Genomic DNA, 23700 nt, shown 5'->3' on the forward strand with positions numbered 1-23700 from the left:
TAATCAGGTCTTGACTGTTGAGAACCTAATGAACGTGGGAAGTAGGTTGCCTTAACAACTGGGGATGCTGTAGCTGTTTTGCCCCTTGATTAAGCTCCTTTCAAGACGATTGTGACTTTTTTCTGACTTTTGGTGTTTTTGAAATGTTTTGACAGATGTGTCATAATACCATTGTTGGTGCTGCTGATGACGGCCTACGGTATCATCCCAGCAGCTTTAAGACGTCTCATTATTATTGCAGATAGTGTTTTGATGAAAGATGAATAATTATAACACATTGATGAACAGATTAAATAAATATATTCGGTCAATTGATAAAGTCAGCTGAAGTTATTGCCTTTGTAAACAGGGATGTTTATGGATGTGCTGCATATCATTATAGGATGTTTGCACCTTGATGCACAAATGTCTTTCATTTTTAAGTAAACACAGTCTAACACACACACACACACACACACACACACACACACACACACACACACCCCCATCCTGCATTCATCTCTGTGGCTCTTTTCGCAACAAGCCTCAGTATATGGGCCAGTCATGTGCTGTGGAGTAGCGGGGGTCAGGAGGGTTTTCCCTTTTCTATATGTCATTCCTTCTCTTTTCTTTTCTTTTTTTTTTTGCTGATGGTGTGGCATGGTATGTGTGCCTCGGCGGTGCCGGGGAGAAAGAAAAGCCAGCGGCTGGATTTTGAGTCGCCGCAGTAACAAAAGCCCGCTTTCCAGGGCCGCTTTTTGTGTGCAGTCAGCCAATAGGCAGCCGGAGATTATCTCCCACAATTCACCCCTGCGAAAACAGGAAACGTTGGAAAGCCCTGATGACTGTGAAGGGGCTTACGAGAGAGAGAGGGAGAAAGAGAGAGGGAGAGAGGGAGGCCCGTACAGGCTTCTCTGTCTTTCTGCTCTCCTCTCCGGTTGTTCTGGATGTAGCTTAGCATTCTGAGGTCATCTGTGTGCTTTCTGCTCCATTGTTGACCACTGTGTCACAGAAAGTATTGGCTAGAGACACACTTTGGCTTTTCAACCAAATGCTTCTCGGCTAAACATTTTTTATCCTAAACAAACCAAAATACAAAACTGTAAAATCATTTTTATTATACATATTAATACATTAGCTGATATGTGTGTGGAAGTTTGGCACAGTGCCTGAATGTTTCTGGCAGGTGACTGATATAGTTTAGACCAAGGATACTTGAGTGTTTTCCTATTCTGGACTTAAGTATGTGTCTGTGCATGAGCAGGACATGTGTGTGCGTGTGTGTGTGTGTGTGTGCGTGCGCCACTTTCTATCTTGTGCTGTTAGCACTAAGCGCTGACCTTTCACAGGCTCTTGAGTGTGAGTGTGAGAAACACGCTCTCGCTGTCTCTCTCTCATCTGCCTCTCAGCCAGGCGCACGCACACACACACACACACACACACACTCACACACACACACACACACACACACACGCGCTCCCTTACACACTATGCTCAAATGCAGTGCGTTGACTCAAACACACACACACACACACACACACACACCCCCATCCTGCATTCATCTCTGTGGCTCTTTTCGCAACAAGCCTCAGTATATGGGCCAGTCATGTGCTGTGGAGTAGCGGGGGTCAGGAGGGTTTTCCCTTTTCTATATGTCATTCCTTCTCTTTTCTTTTCTTTTTTTTTTTGCTGATGGTGTGGCATGGTATGTGTGCCTCGGCGGTGCCGGGGAGAAAGAAAAGCCAGCGGCTGGATTTTGAGTCGCCGCAGTAACAAAAGCCCGCTTTCCAGGGCCGCTTTTTGTGTGCAGTCAGCCAATAGGCAGCCGGAGATTATCTCCCACAATTCACCCCTGCGAAAACAGGAAACGTTGGAAAGCCCTGATGACTGTGAAGGGGCTTACGAGAGAGAGAGGGAGAAAGAGAAAGAGAGAGGGAGAGAGGGAGGCCCGTACAGGCTTCTCTGTCTTTCTGCTCTCCTCTCCGGTTGTTCTGGATGTAGCTTAGCATTCTGAGGTCATCTGTGTGCTTTCTGCTCCATTGTTGACCACTGTGTCACAGAAAGTATTGGCTGGAGACACACTTTGGCTTTTCAACCAAATGCTTCTCGGCTAAACATTTTTTATCCTAAACAAACCAAAATACAAAACTGTAAAATCATTTTTATTATACATATTAATACATTAGCTGATATGTGTGTGGAAGTTTGGCACAGTGCCTGAATGTTTCTGGCAGGTGACTGATATAGTTTAGACCAAGGATACTTGAGTGTTTTCCTATTCTGGACTTAAGTATGTGTCTGTGCATGAGCAGGACATGTGTGTGCGTGTGTGTGTGTGTGTGTGCGTGCGCCACTTTCTATCTTGTGCTGTTAGCACTAAGCGCTGACCTTTCACAGGCTCTTGAGTGTGAGTGTGAGAAACACGCTCTCGCTGTCTCTCTCTCATCTGCCTCTCAGCCAGGCGCACGCACACACACACACACACACACACTCACACACACACACACACACACGCGCTCCCTTACACACTATGCTCAAATGCAGTGCGTTGACTCAAACACACACACTCACACACACACACACACACACACACACAGACACACATTTTCCTCACTGCATCTCATGTCTGTGCTGGCTGACCCCTGCCAGCTCTGATTAAGGAGCTGCAGTGATGTGCTTCTTTGAACCGATTCCCTCCTTTTACACTGAACACACTCGTCCTTAGCTGCTATCAGGGGGTCTCTGTCCCCCCACCAGCAACTTAATGAACCAAGACTGCTGGAAGCTGTAGGGTGACTTGCCAAAATTGAGTCCCTGAGTGTGTTGAGTGCAGTAGATGGGGATATGATATAATTTGGTGTATTTACCTGCATGTACTGTAAATATTGTATCTTTTGTGCGCTCTGCGCTGTGATTGAGCCACAGTTCACTTCAGTTGCACGGGCCCTAATACATCTTCTCCTGAGCTGTCGGTATAATAAAGTAATCCTTGTCCAAAGTGACAAATCTATCCATCACTCGGCTGCAGTGACACCAAAGGTCCCCTGCATGAGCGATGGTAACTCTTTCACTGACTTTAATCTCGGTATGTAGCACTCAGTCTCACTTGCGCTCAGATGCATGTACGCACACATGCTTGCACAGATCAACACCAATTCACTTGTTTCTCCCCAGTAAGACTTGTTCCGATCTTACGCGCGAGGAAAGGTTGATACAACGCTGGCGGCTTGAGTGTAACAGTGTGTTTGTGCTCTGTCACCCTCCGACTGTCTGCTACATTGTGTGTGTTTAAGAATAGCCCCGTGCAGCCGATGTATTTGTAAGTGTCAGTAGTTTGTTTGTTTGACACTCCGATGTCACGACCCCAGCTTGCTGACTGCTCACGTTCCGACCCTCTGCCCCCCCCCCCCACACACAAGCAAAACGCCATTGTCCGACAGCGCTGACCTGCACCCGTCCTCCTCTCCTCCCTCCCTCAATTCCCCATTTATGCTCACCCTGCACTTTAGGACAGCCACCATGCTACCCCCTCCTCTCCCCCTGCACACACCCTCCCAAACCCCTGCCAAACAATGTCAAGCGGACTTATTCTTTTCCACTCCGCCATTATGTCATCATTCCAGAAAGGCACGGCCCTCTCCTTTAGCCCCGTCCCACCTTGGTCCAACTATCTCGCCTCTTCTGATTCGCCAACGCTTCTGCCTGTCTTTTCTGTTCTGTTGCCTCGCCCTCCCATCCTCATGTGCTTGCGTGCGTTTGACTGCCATCCCAGATCGCGAAGAGTGTGCGTGCATGTTTGTGTGTGTGTGTCTGTGTGTTGTCGAACAATAGCCAGAGCCTAATCTCCATGTCAAAACCGCTCTGCCTCCCCAGCGAGCAGTCCGCTCAGCGTTTAGTAGCGTTTTGTCCCCCCATTCTTCCAGCACCACAAAAAGAGCAGAGGGGAGGGAGGAGTGAAGGCCTGTGTGTGTGTGTGTGTGTGTGTGTGTGTGTGTGTGTGTGTGTGTGTGTGTGTGTGTGTGTGTGTTTTTTTTGTGTGTGTGTGTGTATGTTTGAACGAAGGGCGTGGGTGATGGTTAGGGGTATCAACTTTTCGGAGGCCAGAATTTTGAAATTATGAGATGGAATTACGAGGAGTCGCTGAAGTGAAGTAAAGTTGTTATATTAATGCGTTTAGGGGTTTGATCTGAGCTGACTCGGCTAGGAAGGATCCTGAGCCCCTGAGGTCCTTATCTAGTGGTTTGGATGTTTAGACAGTGTGTTTTCACTGCTGAGACCAGGCGGAAAAAAAGAGCTGGGACCAGCCGAGGGTCTTAATAGGTTTACCTCGCCCTATTGAATCCAGCCGAGCGGCACAGATCAGATAGCCACAGCCTTCTCTGCGGCGCTTATCGTCTCTGTCTTTCTCTTTCTGTCTTTTTCTCTCTCTCTTTCTTGTCTTTTTTTTTTGCTTTTTTTTTTTTGCTTTTTCTTCTCCTTTCTTCCTGCCTGGGAGGTGCGGACAGGGGAGGAGAATCAGGGTGTAATTGGTGAACGGGGTTAAGTACATGTTTGAGCCCCCTGCGGGCCAGGGCGCTTCAGATGATGACTTAATCGTTTTTCTGGTCAATTATGTGTTTGCGGTCTTACCCCCCACCCGCCTTCCACCTCTCCCTCCACTTTCAGGGTTATGATAGGGGGGGGGGGGGGGGGTCTGCTCCCAGTGGGAAAGATGAACTACACACACACACACACACTCTCTCCTGCTCCCCCTTCCCCCCTTCTTGCTCACTGTCTTACTTAATGTCTCTATTATCTTCCCTCATTCCGCGACCTGTGTTCTCTCTTATTCTACTCTTTCATCTTTCTCTTTCTGTTTCTTCACACTCTTTTAAGTCAACCCCTCATGTCCCAGCTTCCTGATGCGAACTGACTTGCTGTCACCCTTCCACTTCTTCCCTTCCTCTCATGCTCAAATCCAGTTGCTTAATAAGGTTAACACACGATAGTCTTCCCTACTCAAGTGTATTTACAGATCCCGTGTATTTCCACTCAGAATGTCTGAGATTTTTAAGTGATAATTGAGAATAAACGCAAACAGACTGACACCAAACAGTGCTAACTCCCCCTCGTCTCTCGTTCCAGTTTAACCGCTGCATAACCTCCCAGCTGATCAAATGGTTCAGCAACTTCAGGGAGTTCTACTACATCCAGATGGAGAAGTTTGCCCGCCAGGCCATCAACGACGGAGTCACCGGAGCCGAGGAGTTGAGCGTCAGCCGCGACTGCGAGCTCTTCCGGGCACTAAACATGCACTACAACAAGGCCAACGACTTCGAGGTAAACACCCGCACCTTCAGTGAACGAATGCAGACCAAACTGTAAAGGAGACAGATGAGAGGTGATGAGAGCTTAATTGTGGTCCATATAAAAACAAACAAACAAACAAACAAACAAAACAAAAAAACTTTGAAATTCACCTGATGCCTCGTGATGCAGACGGGTAGTGTGACACCGTCTCACTGTGTCCTCTCTGACACCGCCTTGCTGTAACTGTTCTCAGTGCTGAGTTCAAGTCTCTTCTACATCCTGCCGCACTCTGCGCACTATACTATAATTTACACGGTCGCTTTGCCGTGAAAACCATCTCCTGAACAGCGCAAGGTTTCAGCTTTGCGACAATGTGTTTTCTCAGAAACACCTACGGATTTTTAAAGAGGTAAAAGAGTTTTGTGTGTATCGGAAAAAATCAAAATCATCACATAATAATAATAAGAAAGTGTTGTTTTCTAAAGGGTGCATCACAGGGATGTGAGGAACTCTCATCCAATGAGGAAGAAACCTTACTGACAGCACGCTCGTTTTGCCTCTTCCTCACTGTTAATTTCCCCTTGGTGGTTCTGCGTGTGTGTGTGTTTGTGTGTGTGTGTGTGTGTGTGTGTGTGTGTGTGAGAAACCACATTTCACTTCCCTGTCCTCATTTACCTTTCATCTGCGGTGAGATGTTTATGTGTGCATTGTGTACATATCTTCCAGTGCATTGTAATCGTAAATTCTCATCAGGCAACTTCACCTTTAATATGTTTCATTTGTCTTACTTCTCCTTTTGCCACCTTATCGCATGTGTGTGTGTGTGTGTGTGTGTGTGAGGGAGGGAAACGTTTCAGGATCGCCAGTGCTCTCTCAATGTCAGCTGACAATAGACCTTTAAAAGGCTTGTATTAAGAAGGACCTGGAGTGATCTGGGCTGCTGTGTGTGTGTGTGTGTGTGTGTGTGTGTATTTGTCAGAGAGATCGAGTCTATGTGCGTTCGTGTATGTGTGTTTTGTTGTTGCTGCATTTCCCAGTGTCCTGTTCACCTCGAAGGGTACAGCCGTCCCTTGGACCGGCCTGGCATGCTGGCAAAGCACTTCTCCAGTGTGTGCGCGTGTGTGTGTGTGTGTGTGTGTGTGTGTCACTTTGAGGGGGGAAAAAATCTCACTGTTATCAAGGTTAAGCGTCCTACTGTTTTAGTGAGAGGAAGGGGAGAGAAAGAGGGGGAGAGGGGGAAGAGGGAGATGGATAGATAGGGGATAGAGGGTGAGAGCTCGGAGACAAAGGAGAAAGCGATGAAGGGAGGGAGAAAGGGAATCAAGGGGGAATGGAAAGGGGAGAAAGAAGGGTAGAAGGAGAGAGGGGGGAAAGAGAGATGACGTGCAGGAGAGAAGTGCCCTTGCGAGCGGTGGGAGTTTTGCAAGCGCTCACATTTAAAGTGCTTCACTCTCTTTCTCTCTGTTTCCGTCTATCTCTCTCTGTCTGTTATTTGTCCACTGGGGCTCCTCTGTGTGCACCCAAACACACACACACACACACACACACGCACACACACACACACACACGCACACACACACTTCCCCATACACACTTCCCCACATCCATCTTCAGCCCTCTTAAGGGAGGCTTTGAAAGACTCTGGCAGGCAGAAGCATTTGTATATATGAGGTCTCAATAAGCCCAAAGTCCATCAGAGCAAAGCGCAAAGTAAAAATGACACCATTCCCTCTGTTCAGCTGCTCATCATGACTAGAGCAGAAATGATTTGTTTAATGACAGGAAAATAGCTTTAACTCAAGAGGACATTGACCCTTCACCTACAGCCTCGCACTGACATTTTACGCTCATTTAGAGAAAACTTAAACCTTAAACGGGTGTAGCACCTTTGATTTTTACATGATTAACGGTAAAAGCAAATTGGATTGCTAAAGAATAATAACAGTATTTTTTTCTTTTTTCTGTTCTAATCATTTAGGTTTAATTTTTCCTGGTCCTGGAATCAGTGTTTTTTTTGTTTTTTGTTTTTTTTTCTCCTGAGGCTTGTTTTCTTTTTTCATATCAAATTATGCTCTGCTTATGGTAAATCACCTGACACCCACGACAGGAAATGGAAGTCCCTGTTGGGAAATAATCTCCCAAAAACACACAGCTTCACAAACTTGATTGTGATATCAATGTCCTTGTTTTGGAGACAATGTTTTTAGTCAGAGATTTACATCAGACATGTTTTAAGACATGTACTGTAAAATTCTATACTAAAATTAATTTGTGTCTTTTTTTTCTTACAAAGAGTTACAAATGTTTTCTTTCACTGGGAAATCCACAACCTGTGAATCTACAGATATTTTTCATTTCAAAAGATTAACACCTGAACACAAGTCGTCTCCTACTTCAAGTTTCCACATCACACATGTGAAAGTTTAATATTGGACCGTGACTGGCCTCCGAACTATTTGTGAATCTTAAGGTGAGCACCGAGAAACTTTCCTCCTTTTGCAGATTCATTTGAAAAGCTCTGTGTCAAACTCTGCACATGCATCATTCTGCACAGTGGAGCTAAAACATGCCCTAAAAATAAGTAAATAATAAAAATCTAACTATCGGAAGCTTGTATTACAGAACAGTTGGGCCAAATGTAAACTGGATGTGTACATAACTTAAAAATATATATCTCTGAATGATTCATAGACAGGTTTGCAATGAACCAGCCACAAGAAACTATATTATTGCAACCCCCCCCCCCCCCCAAAAAAAAAAAAAGTTTGTACGCAGCACCCAACAAATATGCCATTACTGCCCAAGCTGTGGTAACGTGCAACATCTTTTCCCCCTGACAAACCCCCTTCTTGCATGCACTTCCTGTCACACCTCAGACAAGACTATCATTCTTCTCCTGGCACCAGGAAGCTACTGTTGAAAAAGGCTTAAGGGGAACAGCCTATTTGCATACATAAATGTGAAAATTTGCAAGAAGACAGACAGAGAGGAAAAGAGTGAGAGAGGCCAGGTGAATAAGTCTTCTATTGGCCGAGGAGCTGCAGTAGTTGGGGGAGCGAGGGTGGAGGAGGGAGGGAAGGTGTTTTGCATATTAAGGTTTTTTTTTTTTTTTGCCGGGCAGGTGTCTGAGAGATACAGGAGCTGATTAGAGTTTAACACAAGGAAAATTTGCCCAGCCATGCAAATTCTAACCCCCCTGACAAACCAACCGCCTTGGTGAGCACGAAGACTCTGCGCCTAAGTGTTTGTGTGTGGCTTTTCGGTGTGTGTGTGTGTGTGTGTGGGGGTGTTATTTGTGTGTATGACCGTGTGTGTTTGTGAGTGTGGGTGCGTGGGTTGTGTGTTTTTTTGCTGTTTGATGTTTGTGTGGGAATGATGTGTTTGTGTGTATTACATATGTACGCGGACACATTTGTTATGTTTTTCCGTCTTATGTGTGTGTGTGTGTGTGAGTGTGTGTGTGTGTGTGTGAGTCATAGAGGTAATGTGGAGATGGAAATGTACTGGATGTGTATCTGGATGCCCCCAAGGCCCTTTTCTGTGGATCTCTCCCCTTTCTCCTCCACCACCTCCTCCTCCTCCTCCTCCTCTTCCTCTTCCTCCCCTACCTGCCTGCACCACCACTTGAAACAGGAGCCTACGCAGATTCAGCAAGCGCGCACACACACACACACACACACACACACACACACACACACACACACTCTGAGTTTTCCCTTTGCCAGCTTCTGCATCATCAAAGTTCCATCCACCTTGGTGGCGTCTTTGGAATGAATATGTCCTCTGTTTCAGTGATCACACACACACACACATACACACACATACATAGACACACACACACGTCTGTGGCCTTTCTTGTTTGATGCTAATCTGCTCTGTCACTGTGCTGGCCTAATACGCTCCCCATCTCCCTCCCAGCTCCTCTTTTGTCGCGATTGTTTCCCCTTTTCCTTTCATATCCCTCCTCCCTCACTCCCTCTCGTCGTTCTCTCTTCCTTCTGTTGCCTCTCTCCTTTCATTCTTTCATCCTCCTCTTTTGCATGTCTTCCGCTATCCCCCCTCCTCCTACTCCTCCTCCTCTCCCTCGCTTTTTCCCCCCCATTAGGAAGTTTTAATGGCATAATTGTCACATTCCTTCTGGCACAATGAACACCAGCGGTAATTAAAGAGCTTGCCGTTAATTACCTAGACCCTGGCTCTACTTTCCTCTTTTCTCAGCCCCCCTCCTGATCCCCTCTCTTCTTCTCTTTCTTCTCCGCTTCTCATTCGCTCTGTCCATCACCATCAAAGTCTTCTGAAACACACCCGGCCTCCCAAAGCCTTGACTTTGAGCAAGCAGCGCTTTCATGTGAGGACTCAAGTGAAAATTCTCGCTTAGTGTCCTTTTCTTTTTACTCCGCAGCCACCTCTCTCTGTCTTTGAACCCCCAATGACAACACACATCATCTTTCATAAGACAGGAATGTGTGTGACCTGGTAATGGGTTAGAGACAGCGAGGGAGAGAGGGAGAGAGAGCTGGGGTCTGATAAAGAGGCAGTTTTATGATGGCTCTGGGAAACTCTCAGATTTCCATAGGACAGACTAGGCCAAGTTTCCTCTGTCAGTGGCCACTCCTCCCACAGAGGACACACACTCACGCATACATGCATACATGCACACATCTCGGCATTTAAAAAGAGGAAGTCCCTATGATCTCTATGTGAGAGGGTGGTACCAGCGAAAACAGTGAGAAGCCTTCGTCCGCACACACACACAACGCAGGTATCGTGTGTCCTCTCTTATCAGCTGCTCTGTCTCCATTTGGAAAGATGTGTCACCCCTTTTGTCCCTCTTCCTCTTTTGTCTATCCATCTGTCTGTCATCCCTCTATTTGAAATGATAACACCCTGCCACAGACACGCACTTACCCACTGTGCTTTTATTCGTTTATTTTTTTCATCAAATGTGACCAAATACTGACAGAAAACTTTCCAATGTTCGACTTTTCCGCTCGAAGTCCTCCCTTCTTCCTCCCTTTGCCTTTTCCCCTCATCATCCTCTCTTCCTCCCTCTTTTCTTTCCTGCTTTTCATCCCACTGTCTCTCTCTCTCCGTCTCCCTCCTTCCCGCTCTCTCAGTGTCTCTCCCAACTCTCCATCCATTACCAGAGCCACAGAGAGCTGAGAGCAGATGCTGTCTGTCCAACCGCCGTGCCCCATAGCATTGTGTGCTTCACCTCTCCTTCCCCCCTCTCTCCCTCGTTCCTCCTCTTCAGTCCCTCTCGGGGCTCCATTTGTTCTCCACCCAGAGAGGCTAATGTCTGTTTTCTCCTCCTCCTCCTGCTGCTTTTCCCCTTCGTGTCTTGCACTCCTTCATCCCTGGTGTTTTTCTTCTTTTTTTTTTTTTTTTTTCCAACGCCACATAGGGCATGGTGTGTCTGTGTGCGTGTGAGTGTGTGTGTGGGTGGGTTATGTCTTTGACCGGGGTTCGACCTCAGGGAATTTGAGGTGAAAAGGTCACGGCTGTTGCACTGGATGCACAGGCCAAGACACAGACACAGATTCAAACATGTTTGAACATACATAAGTACCTAAAAACACACACAGGTCTGGTGTTTTCTCTGAAAGGCTCTAGGGTTTTCTTTGAAGAGCGAATGAAGGAAAAAAGAGGTAGAAGATAGAAGGAGAGAGATGAAAAGCTGGCTGTATAGATTTAGGTTCAGAGCTGCCAAAAATACAACCGATAGTTTGCCAGTGGGTTTATGTCAACAACACCACACACACACACACACACACTCAAACACACACCTCCTCTCACCACCCCCCTAAAATCTACAGTATCTGCTGTCATTCCAATCTCATTCACTCCCATTGAGAAAAGATCTCATCTCACCAACAGTCAACAACATCCCTACTATAGGCTACATGTGCATTTATCACTTTATCATTTATCACTTGCAGCTGTACTGGATGCTGTCACATACAGCAAATAATAATGAGGAGAGTACTTGCTGTCCTTGTACAGAGGCAGCCCTGTGTGTGTGTGTGTGTGTGTGTGTGTGTGTGTGTGTGTGTGTGTGTGTGTGCATGTGTGCGCCTGCACCTGCTATTCCCACCTGCTTTTAAAAAAAATTATTCTCACCGTGAACCGATTCACAAGTGAGATGGATGATCGTTGATACAGACTAAGGCATAGAGGCTGTGAGAATGTATATATTTGCGATGGTAATTGGCTTGAAAGGTTGGCGTCAACAAATAAAAAAAAATTATAAAAATAAAAACTTTTTTTATTTTTGGGTGTCAGCTTAATTTGCTCAGGTTTGGGGATATCTGACTCTGAGATTTCGGCTGCCATCCCATCTCAATAGAGCATTAAAAACTCAAAAGCAACATCTGTCGATGTGGATAATCCACAATACACACTATCAACAGTTTTCAGTGGAACTACTTTCTACTGAAGCAGTGGTCCCTATGAAAACTATCTTAGAGCAAAACCAAATAAACCCACGACAATCTGCAAGATAGGTGAGAAAATCTGCTTCTTTTGGGGCAACAAGCCCGTGGACGAGAGGCTGGTAACCCAGTATATCTGCCCAGTATATCTGCTGACAGTAGCAAATGTATCTACAAAAGATTTAAACAAATCTTCAGATATTACCCCGGACCCTCACTGTGTCACAAGCGTCATTTCCAACTTGTATTATGGCTTTTTAATTCTCTTAGTGAGAAGAGTTAGGGAAAGAAAAGAATAGAGAACAGGATCATCTGCTTCTCGCTGAATAGCCGGGGGCTATTGAGGGCCCCCGTTTGACATAGCCTGACAGGTCTTTTCTTCACTGTGTGTGTGTGTGTGTGTGTGTGTGTGTGTGTGTGTGTGTGTGTGTGTGTGTGTGTGTGTGTGTGTGTGTGTGTGTGTGTGTGTGTGTGTGTGCACGTGCACGTGTTTGTGTGTGTAAAGCCACTTTATTCTGTGCACTGATTAAATGACCAGAGCTGTGTTTAAAGCCTGGGGCGCCAGGGGTAGCAAGGAATCACTTAAACATAAAGAACTACATGATCCCCTCCCTCCTTTTCTCACCTGCTCTCACACACACAAACATATCCTCTCACTGCGCTCTCCCAACACTTGATTCTCCCTCCTCCCTGCTTTTCCACCAGTCCTCCCCCTTCCTCCTCTTCCTCGCTTCTTCTCCCCTCTCCTCCCTCCTTCTTCCCCTCCTCCTTCTGTCCCTGGTCACCTTGTGAGGGGCAGCCTGCTCTGTGGCACAGCTGCTGATTATGTCATTATTTCTGGACCATTTTGGTCTCCCTCCGTGTGTGTGTGTGTGTGTGTGAGACTAATGAAGCGTGGCAAAGGGACTCATGCCAAAATGACCAGGGCGTGCATCAGAGCTGCAGATGTGTCAAAGCAACTCCCCCATTCACACTCACACACAAAACACACACACCCACACACAAACACACACACCCTGCTGATGCCAAACTCTGCCTCCTTCAATCCAATCTGCAGTTTGTTATTTTTCTTTCTTCTCCTGCCATCTTGTTCCCTCACTTCCATCCTATCTCCTTCTATCCACCCATCCATCTTCCATCCTCCCTCCTTCGCTGCAGCTCCTTGCCCTCCATCCTTTATTGTTCGCCCGCCCACCCACACCCTCCTTCCTCTTACCCCTCTATTCTTCCTCTCCCTCCCTCCCTCTGTTCTCCTCCTCTCCAGATGTCCTGTTCCTATCTTCCAGACTCCCTTGCTCCTTTCTTTCCCTTCTGCCTCCTGCTCTCTCGGTCTATCTGAGCCGGGCTGACTTCCTGACCTCCAGAGGCCCCCATTACAGCGCTGCGTGACCCCCCCTTGTTTAGATTGCTTTCACTCAGCCTGTGTCTGCCATAGAAGCTCAGACAATGAATTTTTAAGTCTCTAAACAAGGGCTGAACTGTGATTTCTGGCTTCCTCTGCAGTTTGCAATTCTTCTGAGTACAGAATTTTTTTCTGAGGGGAAAGAGAGGGAAGCGCAAGAGGAGAGGAACGAGATGTCAAGAGAGACCGCCATATGATATGAATTCTCAGCCGTCTAAAGGAGGGGGGAGGAGCGAGGAAGATGGGAATAGGAGAGCGACTTCATCAGTGTCTTTGACCCTGTCCTGTCCTTGACTCCCCAGTGGAGGTGCACCTTGAGAAGAGCCCATGTGACGCTAGTGCTCATGCTCACATATGTACACATACACACACACACACACACACACACACACGCATGTATACACAACAGTCCCTCAAGGCTCCATGTTCTCAAGGCTATCAGTGGAGTGAGGGTGGCTGGTGTTTGCTCAGCTTTGAGGCCTGCTTCCCGTCCCACTGGTCTCCTAAGCTCTGATCCACACTTCACAAATGACGGACATGAGGAACTGACACGGTTGTGAAAATGAAGAAAATCAAGCACTGTTCAAATGTTTTAAAAAACGGCTGAACGAAGAATCCACTGCGACTCTGCCCAAATCTTTTCCGAGTTGGTTGGACTCTTCAGCCATGGCACAGTCTTATCAGTGGCAGAGGGGGTTGGGGACAAGCGCAGTGAGGGGTAGGAAGACAGGGGACATGGGTTGTGTTTGCCCAAAGTGACAGTGTGGGCCAAGGGCTTATCAAGGCCTTTGTAGATTATCGATCGGAGCAGATATGTGAGGCACAGGGGCCTATGTGCGAGTGTGTGTCCGAGGTTCGGGAAGCTCTGGCTTGACTCACTGAAATGTCACAGGCCTGTTTCAACTCCTGTTTTTAAACTGGTGTTTCACTGTCAGCAGAAGTGAGAGTGTTCTTAAGATGCAGTCACTTCAGTGTCAGATGACCCCATCTGGAATGTAGTGCATTACAGAAATCTATAAATGACCCCTTTCACACAACGATACAGTGGCCGAAAACCATGGGAAGTGCTGGTATTCCCAGGCTGAGTTGCGGTTAGGAATTAACCTGGCTGGCAGCGGGGGCTAAATGTTGTGTCCCTGCATTTCATCCTTCAAGGCTACAGCTCGCTAGCGCACACACTCACTTACACACACAGCCTTATCTTCCAGGGTCTCATCTTGTTTGGCCAACGCTGTGCAAATAGAAGGTGCAATACATCTCCTGACAGTTCCCAAAAGCAAGGGGGAGAAACACGTTGGCCAAACAAACAGCCAGCCCTGAGTCACCGAGAGAGAAGAGATTTCTCAGGCTTCACCGAAACACACACACACACACACACTTGCACGCAGTGTGTGTAACAGTAGCTTTTATTTAAGGGCTTGGGCCTCTGGCTACCTTTTTAAACGTTTGTCTAAGCAGTCTTAAGACAGGGGCCGCTGCTGGAGTGAATAGCTCCCAGCAAGCCGTCCACAGGCTCCTATTGTCCTCTGTCATATTTTATTATCTCATCAAAAAGCAGGAAATCCGATTCCCTCTCTCTGAAAAAGAGCTTATCCTTCTGTCTCAAAGCAACCTGTCACGGGAGAGGGAGATGGAGAGAGGTGGAGAGAATGGGGGAGAGGGGGGAGTCAGTGAATGAGAGTGATTAACTGCCTCATTGCTGTCAGAAGTCCCTCATTCTTTCTTCCTTCTTTTCTTTCTTTCTTTCTTCCAGATTGCTATTTACCCAACACAGAGCACGAGGCAAAGTTTAGGGCAAAAAGTGTGTGTGTATTCGAGACCAGCATTATCCCCTTTGCTGATGCTTTTCTCCCTTTTTCCCTCCTTATCTTCCTCCTTTCATATTGTGTTACACAGGTGTAGGGCAGCAGTCTCTCTTCCTCTCTCCTTCCTCCTCTAACAGTCGGTGAACTACAAAACTCTGCTAAGGAGCAGGAGAGACAGTCCCACCCCTGCTTCTTCATCATCACATCATAGAGTCAAACTCGTGATTTATTCATTACTTTCATATTTGTCCATTTTCATTAACCGCTCAAGCAGAAAAGGATAATTTGATTGTGGCTTAGAAATGCACGCTGTTGTCCAGGTGAACAGTATTTCCTGCTGCGCTGCTGTGACACGAACACAAAATATGATTGTGAAGTCGTCTGACGAAAATAAACAAAGTCAGGTTGGAGACAGTGTGAACATCTATATTGACATCTAAATTAGGGATAGAGAGATAAAAGGGCGTCAGAAAGTTGTCTTCTGAAATTTAGGACTAAGCAGACTTATATCATTGTTTTCCAAAGACTCCATTTTCCTTGTTCACACTAAAAACATAACGAAAAACTCAGGAGATTGTTTTGGAAAAGTTAGAAAGAAAAGTGAGAAAAAAGCCAAAGGGAAAAAGGTGTTTTCAAATTTAGCCGGTGTACTGTGGATGTAATCTCAGTTGTCTCATTTGCCTTTTCCAGGTGTCATTCCTCCCTCTCTCTCTCACACACGCACACACACACACGTACATCCCTCGCTCTATACTTTTTTTTTTCCTGCCTCTCCCTCCCTCTCTCCTCCCCTCTTTGTACATCTGTCCTTTAATTTTGGGCTCTGCTGAAAAGTTGTTAAAAAGCCCTATGAAATATGTATGAAGGATTGTGAGCCACGCGATTGGCCCCATTTACCGGACAGCCCAGCGAATGAACGGCCACACTGGATAATCCCCCACAATGCTTCTGGAACAAAGGCCCAACAGCTGACCCTAGAGAGAGAGAGAGAGAGAGAGAGAGAGAGAGAGATGAAGAGGGGAAGGGGGGGAGTGAGAGGGGATAGAGTGGGACAAGGGAGGGGTTGCAAACAGTTAAGGCTCGCTGCTGGTCAGGAGGCAGCTCGCTCACATACACAACTCACACGTACTCACAAAACAAAGGCTTGTGGGACAGGAATAACTCCCTCTGTTCTCCAGCTCGGCTCTCTCTCCTTAGACTCTTCTCAGCCCCTCCTTCTCTCGCCATCTCTCTCCCTCCCTCCCATTCTCACTCTCTCAGTCAAGAGGATCTGAAATACCAATACCCTTTTCTCCTTGACATTGCTTTCTCCTTGCAGTCAGCGTTTTGCTGTCCTTTTATAGTCAAAACGTCAGGAGAAATTCCATGCAGGAATATTCTTAGTAATGCGGCACTCCCTGCGTCTAACGGCTTGGGCGCTACGCTGCACTGGCCCGTTAGTGAGGTCTTTTGGGAAAAGCGTGCGCATGCCCACACACACTCTTACTGTACAACGCATACACACAGAGTTGCCCTCAAACTGGGGTCATTGTGCCAGTATTTCAGAGACGGCAGGAGCCCAAACAGTGAATTATATCCACTTCTATCCCACCAGAGGGGAATTCAATATTTGGGGAATCAGGTTAGCTTGTGTTTTCTCTCTCTCTCTCTGTCAAACACACACACACATAGAGCGCACAAGCTCCTTATTCACGACTCACCTTTTCACTCAAGCAGTGGACAGAGATATGCACACACAATCACACACACGGGCATCTTAGCCTCCATTCATCACCCCGAGGGGGGGTTAGGGTGGGGGGCGTGTGGCTGTCCCGTGTGTATGTGTGCATGTAAAGACGCCTGCCTGTGTGTGTGTTTGACTGTGTGTGCACATGTCCGTCTCTGCGTGTGTGTGTGTGTGTGTGTGTGTGTGTGTGTGTGTGTGTGTGCGTATGTGTGTGTTCCAACGGCCACTAACCTTGCTGTGTCCTGACACTCCTGATGAGTATCTGCAGGACACTGGAGGAGAGGAGCGGCGTGGAGTGCGCACTGTCAGGCATTTGGGCAAGCTGCTGCTGCTGTATACGTGTGTGTGTGTGCGAGCATCAAGGGAGGTGGGCAGGGAGACAGTCAGCATTATCCAAGCAGGTGACCCCTGAAGGCTGCATCGCCCTGGAGCTTCGAGTCGAGGAAAGAGACTCAGCCAAACACACTAGGGTAGCCAGTGTGTGTGTACAGCGAGCGTTATGTAGAGCTCTGTCACAGTACAGGATGTGTCATCTCCTTGGCACAAGGAGGTGTGTGCGCTGGTGTGTGTGCTCACGCCTGCATGAACGTGTGTGTATGTGTGTGTGACAGAGTGTTGGCTTGGGGGAAGGTGTCACAGATCTTTGCCAGACTAATCATCTCCATGGTGTCGGTGAGCGCTGCTGTCAGGGACACTAAAGAGGCGGCGTGTCTCCCCGTTCCCAAAGCATTTAGTACTTCCTCTTTCGCCAGCACCTCTCTGTCGCTCTTCACTCAGCTCCGCTGTCTTGTTTGGTCACAGATTTACAGTGGGACCCATAAAGATGTCACGCTCGCCGTGTTGTAGGGAGGGAAGTGTGGGGTGTGAGAAACCTGAGAATTCACAAGAAGTGGCTTTTCTCAGGCCGACGCCTCAATTGGCTTTTAAGGAAGTAGATACTCAAGAGATGGGAGATTTATGGTTTTACATCCACTGTGAAAACAAGAACATATTCCACAACTGAGGAGTTGACAGTGTTGAGGATGATGCAAAGAAACTACCGCAGACAGCGAAATGCAATAGAGCTGTGAAGTAGCAGGAAGTAGAAGTCACAGTGTTGGGTGATCGGTAGTTGGAGTTGGAAACTGTCATTGGTAAAAGATGAGAAACTGTGATAAAAAAACGCCTGCTTGTTTGATGAAAACTCAAAGGCACATGACTGTGTGCATAAAACCACAGGTGAATAAGTCAACTACAACTCCCAAGGAGCATTTCATTTGGAAATATAAAATCGCTGGGCTAAAAATTCTGTTGCGTGCATTGCTAATGGCCAGTGGAAGCTAAAGTTACATTTTGCAGAAACAAAATAAAACGTTCTGTCACTTAAAACAGTGTTTTGTTCATATTTACAACAATAAAGCTTTCTGAATCTGAGTTGTTCCTTTGACTGGCAGCTATAACTAAGGCACATGGGTACTGCAGCATTTTGGGCCATCCACTAAACCAAACTGACCGATAAAAGTTTGGAAATGTAGTTAATATAATCGAGACCGTCAGCCTTTAGTATTGTTAAATTATCTAGACGAATTATCTGGACAATTCTTGTAAAAATGATCGATCAGTGATCTAACTTGTCCGGATCATTAACCAATTCCTTTCTTCCTGTGTCTATAAAGGTCCCCGATCGCTTCCTGGAGGTGGCCGAAATCACACTGAGAGAGTTTTTCAATGCCATTGTGGCCGGCAAAGACGTGGACCCGTCCTGGAAGAAGGCAATCTACAAGGTCATCTGCAAACTGGACAGCGAGGTCCCCGAGATCTTCAAGTCCCCCAACTGTCTGCAAGAGCTTCTACATGAGTAAATTTCTCCTCCTCCTCCTCCTCCTCCTCGCACGATGCTTTGCGCTTTTTCTTTTCTTTTTTTTTTCTCTGATTTCATAGAATTTCAGGATGATATTCTCTTTTGTTTTTATTTTCCCCAACTCTACGTTTGATTTCCTGTTTTTTATTTTTTTATTTTTTGAATGTATGAAAGTTATGAAGTAGCATTCCCAATCTGAAGCCTCTGTGGCAGTTCCTAAATGACCTAGCTATTGTGTTGTTGTTCTTATATGATAATTATCATGATGGTTATTATTTGTTTTGTTTTTCTAAGATTCTGATTAACTGAAGAGACTCTAATCTTACTGGGTGTTTTCTGGACTGTGTGATCCCTCATCTGTTTTGGCCTGATCAACACTAACTAAGTCCTCAGTGTGTGGAAGGATTTCCTGAGTTCCCATTTACACTACTAAGAACATAGGCTGGGTTCCTTAAAGACTTTATTCAACTGCACCCAAGGGTGTCCCTCCAATCCTGTGGGTGTCCACACGAACTGTCCCTGCAAAGAGCAAAGTGGGTGCCCAACAGACTGTGCTACTGAAGATGTCCCTAACAGGACAGTCACACACACACACACACACACTCACACACTCACACACACACACACACAAAAACAAGGCCTAGTGAGGTTATTGACTGGACTAAGACTGGACTCGTGGTACTGGTCTGTACTGGTCTGTGGGACTTGGACTGGTTTCAAATAGCTACTGAGCTCTACCATGTTTTGAAGTGTGTTTTCCCCGCAAGTAGGGCATTGTGTTTATTGGGTGTACATTATTATTTTTGATTATTATTATTGTTGTTGATGTTTATGATTATTATTATTTGTCACCACTGCTTGCTGAAGATTGGCACTTCGAGATTTGTTTGTCCCTTGATGCCATTGCAGAAAAAAATAAATTATTGCTATTAATATTATTCCACAAGAGTTTAGATTCTGAAATATTTTGCCCCTATTTCCTATCCTTCTATTTACTCTTGTTTCAGTTTGTCCATCTCGAAGGAGGTGGACTTTTTTTTTTTTTTTTTTCATTTTTGGTGGTCGGGGGTCTGGGGGCGACTTGCTTGGAAAGTGTTTCAATTTGGGCTTTAAAGGAAGGCCATAAGAGTGGGCTTCTCTATATGTCTGTAGCCACTAGCCTATCCTGCACAGGACCAGTCTGCCAACGATGCCGGTGAAGGCGTTACGCTGCAGAAATGCATGAAGTTAACAGTGCAGAAGTGGCCTTTTGGTGTCTTTGAAAAGGCTAAATTTCCATAGCCACTCCAGCTTTGATAACTACACTGCTCCCACTAAATGAGCCATTTGTTCCGCTATGAAATAAATCTTATTCATATAATTATCTGTTCAATATCGGTGAACATTCACAGTAATGACTGTGTAGTTTTTTGCCTTTTTATATAACAGTTCATTAATTAGCTCATGTGCGAGATGAAGTCAGCCTGTTTATATGGCAGGCTTTTAATGTGATTAGCCTATACAAGGTGTAAATTACATTATGAAGTTATTTGAATAGCCGTTGATACTTGAATATATCACAATACTGTGGCAATCTAAAGTACAGTGTTGCTGAAACAATAAATTATTGAATATATACAAATAGGAGCATCATAGACAAGGAGGATAATTCAAGGAGAGCAGAGAGAGGTGAATATAAGCTGAAACACAGACGTTCATTAATTCTGCTTCAAGTGGAACTTACCCACAAACAAAACACACACACGCACACACACACACACACTGCTCCTTCCCTCCGTGTTCACCTGCCTTTGAGTGATCTAGCTCTTCTCTCAATGCAACAATGCTAGGTCGAAGGTGAGCACTCACCCCAGGGGTAGATGGAGAAGCTCTCAGCACTACAAAGAGTGCGGACAAAGGCCCAGAGTGAGGAGCGACACGCACCTGAAACCCTCCGCTCTGTCCCGCCGTCCCATGCTGGCAGCTTTTAAGACCCAAAGTATGATTCTGCTGAAGCCACTGTGCCCAGTTTGTTAAACACCATTCCTTTCACTTTTACCTGAGATACTAATCCCAGATTTTCCACTTGACTTGTACATGTAAATCTAGTGTTTTATTACTTTCATCCACCCTCTCAGGCTTTTAAGATTTTTTAAGAAGCAGTTAGTGTTAGCTGGCCTTTTGATGAGGTAAGTTTGAAGCAATGAGAGGACTTGAATACTTTCTAAAGTGCGTGCGAGCTAGCTGTTGATCTCACCTTGGCGACATTAGCTTATAGTGTGTCTGTGTGTGTGATCAAAAGATCAAAAGGGGCAGGTTGCTTAACCTGCTGACTTGTCTGAGGGAGACAAAGCGCCTGACAAAAGGAGGCAGAGAAAGACAGAGAGCTACTCCCTCCATTATATCATCCCCTCTCCTCCTCCCCAGACAGTGTTCTTCTTAAGATCCGGAGCCCTGAGAGAGCGAGCCGGACACTTTTCTCACTGAAGGATGGGCTAGGCCCTTCATGTCTCAGAGTCTCAAAGCACCAGCCAAGGGCTCTAAAGCGCCACAAACAAAGGAGAAGGGAAAGGACACTTTTATCTGATGCACAGATTATTATCGCTCCCCATCCTCCCCCTTCCTGCAACCCCACCCTAAAGTTAAAGAGTTCCTGCGCCTAAAAAGATTACTTCAGGATAATGAAGACTTATGTGCAAAAATAAAAAGGATTAGCAAGACCTTAATACCACGTTGAAAATATTTTTGTCAAGTTTTCCTTTACTGGCGTCATTTGATTTTTAGGATAACATTATTGAAATACATATATAGTCTTTTTTAAGAAATGTAAAATATAAATCTATGAAAAAAATATATACTGTAGTGGAAGTTCTTTGAAAGGCACTGTTAGCAATTGTTTCATAAAAGAAATCTTGAGGGTATTTTTAGTGACGGCTTTGTTTAAATCTGTATTCTGAATAAGTGAGTTGTTGGTAGATTAGGAGCAATAGTTGTAGGTTTTTTGCAGGTTTTGTGACCAGTTTTCCTTTTGGTTTCTTTAACTTTTTGTATTGTGCTGAATGGCTGTCTTCTTGAGATCAGAAAAATAAACTTGGAATCCATTTTCAGAGTATGAAATATTGTTGTTGCTGCTGTAAATACTGTCAGGATGAAACAAAGAATAGCTGTACAGTTTTTTTCTATTATCACTCAGAGTGCTAGAGAAGGGTGAGAGTGGTTAAAAAAAGAAGGCTGAAAAAAAGAGAGATGACCCGTTCTCTCCAACTGGACTCATAACCACTCTTCCAAAAACACAGAGGAGAGTTTTTTTATTTTGTTTTTTTGTTTTTTTTTTCCCTGCCATGCCTTTAACGGGGGTCTGTTTCCCGTCGGCAGTGCCCTTGAAGTTGCACCAGCATCCGTTTCTTTAATTTTTGCTGACAGAACAATGCATTAGGCTAGCAGCAGTCGGGTAATGATGATGTCACGGAGCGCCCCGTTGGCAGTCCGCGGACCCGGTCTCGTCCAAAAACAAGGGCAGACTGCCACCGACGTAGCTCTAGATTTGACCCGGGAGAGAGACAGGAACTCATTGTCATCAGAAGACTAGTGTCATGGAGGGGGCACATGTTGTACAGTAACAGTTTAAAAAAAGAGAGAGAGAGAGAGACTACAGACAGAAAAAAGTGATTTATACCCTTTTTTACTGGGTTCAGTTGGGAAAAGTCTGGACTTTTGTGGAATTTCTGTACGCTTTGCATTGTGTATGTGTGTGTGTGTGTGTGTGTGTGTGTGTGTGTGTGTGTGTGTGGATGTATATGAGTGTGTGTCTGTGTGAGAGAAAAGACCGATTATGAGAACCTGTGAACCAGTGAGTGACACAATTCTCAACACTGTGGCCCCTCCCCCACCCCTGGGAGTACCATCCTGACATGTAAATGATTCTCATTAAGCGTTGGCAACATGTGTTTGGTGTGTGTGTGTGTGTGTGTGTGTGTGTGTGTGTGTGTGCGTGTGTGTGTGTGTGTGTTGTGATAATTTCCTCTGATCTGTTTTCTGACCTGTTTGAAAGGGGTTTTTGTTTCTCTATGCTTTCAGTAGTGATTCTTTTTTATTATTATTACATCGCTCCTCTTTTTTTGTAAATATCAATGATGTGGACTTACAGTGATAAATACTGCCTTTGTATAACTTAGCAATATGTTATGTAAATAGTGTTTTGTTGATGCTTTTTGTATGACATTATTATTCGATTCTAGTGCAGTAATTCCAACTGGAACAGCCATGTTTCAAATACAGTCTGAATAATTACACACAGGTTGTAAAATAAAACTCATTACATGGCTGCTTTTTTTCTTTTATTGGTGTCTATTTGTCTTGCAGATTTTGTGTAATTTATTGGTTTAATTTATCCTAATTTATTTGATGTTGTTTTCTTTTGTTTTTCAAACAGGGAAGGCTGTACTGCATTTCATTAAGTAGAACCAACTTAAAATATTTTAATCCTTATCTACCTAAAAGTGAATACAAAAAATGAATATTCTAGCGTGCTCATTCAAATGACAGAAATGATTAAATTGAGATCTTGGCAGCTAAATGGAACAGGACAGTTAAAAAAATAAATAAAAAGGTTGTTAGGTTTTGTTCCTGGACAGGGCCAATGGTGGGCTAGAAAGCTGAAACTAGTTTGAAGCAGTTTTGTATTTTCTCTTGAGATTTTTTCCCCTGTATTTCTTTGGCCCAGCCCACAAACAACCAGTAGTCAAATTGCCTTTCGTGCCTTCACCCTCTATGAACTGAATGTATGTGCAGTATATATGCAAGCTTGTGTAAAATGAATAAAAAATTGAAATAAAAATGAAAAACAGAGCAGAAAAAGTCTGCTGTTTGTGTTTTATTTATATCACCTTCCGTAAGGTACATGCAAAAAATGTGTGTGTATGCGAGATAAATGGGGAGATACTAATAGAAAGAAAGTGATTTAAGTTATATAAAAGTATGGTATTAACTTGATATCTCTGATCCTGCTTATCAGGTTTTTCTAGTTCATCACAGTTTATGTATTTATTGTGCAGAAATCATAACTGCTTTGCTCCCTCCGTCATTCAATGCACTAATGAGGGGTTTGGCTACAGAGTGCCAACCTCTCAGCCCTGTTTTCTCCACAGGCTCCACAGAGAACTGCAGATGCCGCCTCATCAGGCTAAACGCAACAATCGCCATACCCAGGGAACACACACACACACACACACACACACACACACAATGAA

General features: G+C 45.3%; 1 protein-coding gene across 3 annotated transcripts in view; it reads left to right on the forward strand.

Annotated features, from left to right (window-relative positions):
* Positions 1 to 23308, forward strand: part of prox1a (prospero homeobox 1a) — a 40326-nt gene extending 17018 nt beyond the window's left edge. For 2 of the 3 annotated variants that reach the window (XM_056363229.1, XM_056363227.1), the window contains exons 4-6: positions 5104 to 5298; positions 18288 to 18469; positions 18767 to 23308. In XM_056363229.1, the coding sequence (XP_056219204.1) occupies positions 5104 to 5298; positions 18288 to 18469; positions 18767 to 18773 (384 nt within the window). In that variant the 3' untranslated portion in view covers positions 18774 to 23308. Of the gene's footprint in view, positions 1 to 5103; positions 5299 to 18287 lie in introns of all 3 variants that reach the window. The other variant, XM_056363230.1, reaches the window with a different exon arrangement.
* The last annotated feature ends 392 nt before the right edge of the window (positions 23309 to 23700 follow it).

The sequence above is a fragment of the Seriola aureovittata genome, chromosome 19, assembly GCF_021018895.1.
Source record: "Seriola aureovittata isolate HTS-2021-v1 ecotype China chromosome 19, ASM2101889v1, whole genome shotgun sequence".
NCBI lineage: Eukaryota > Metazoa > Chordata > Actinopteri > Carangiformes > Carangidae > Seriola > Seriola aureovittata.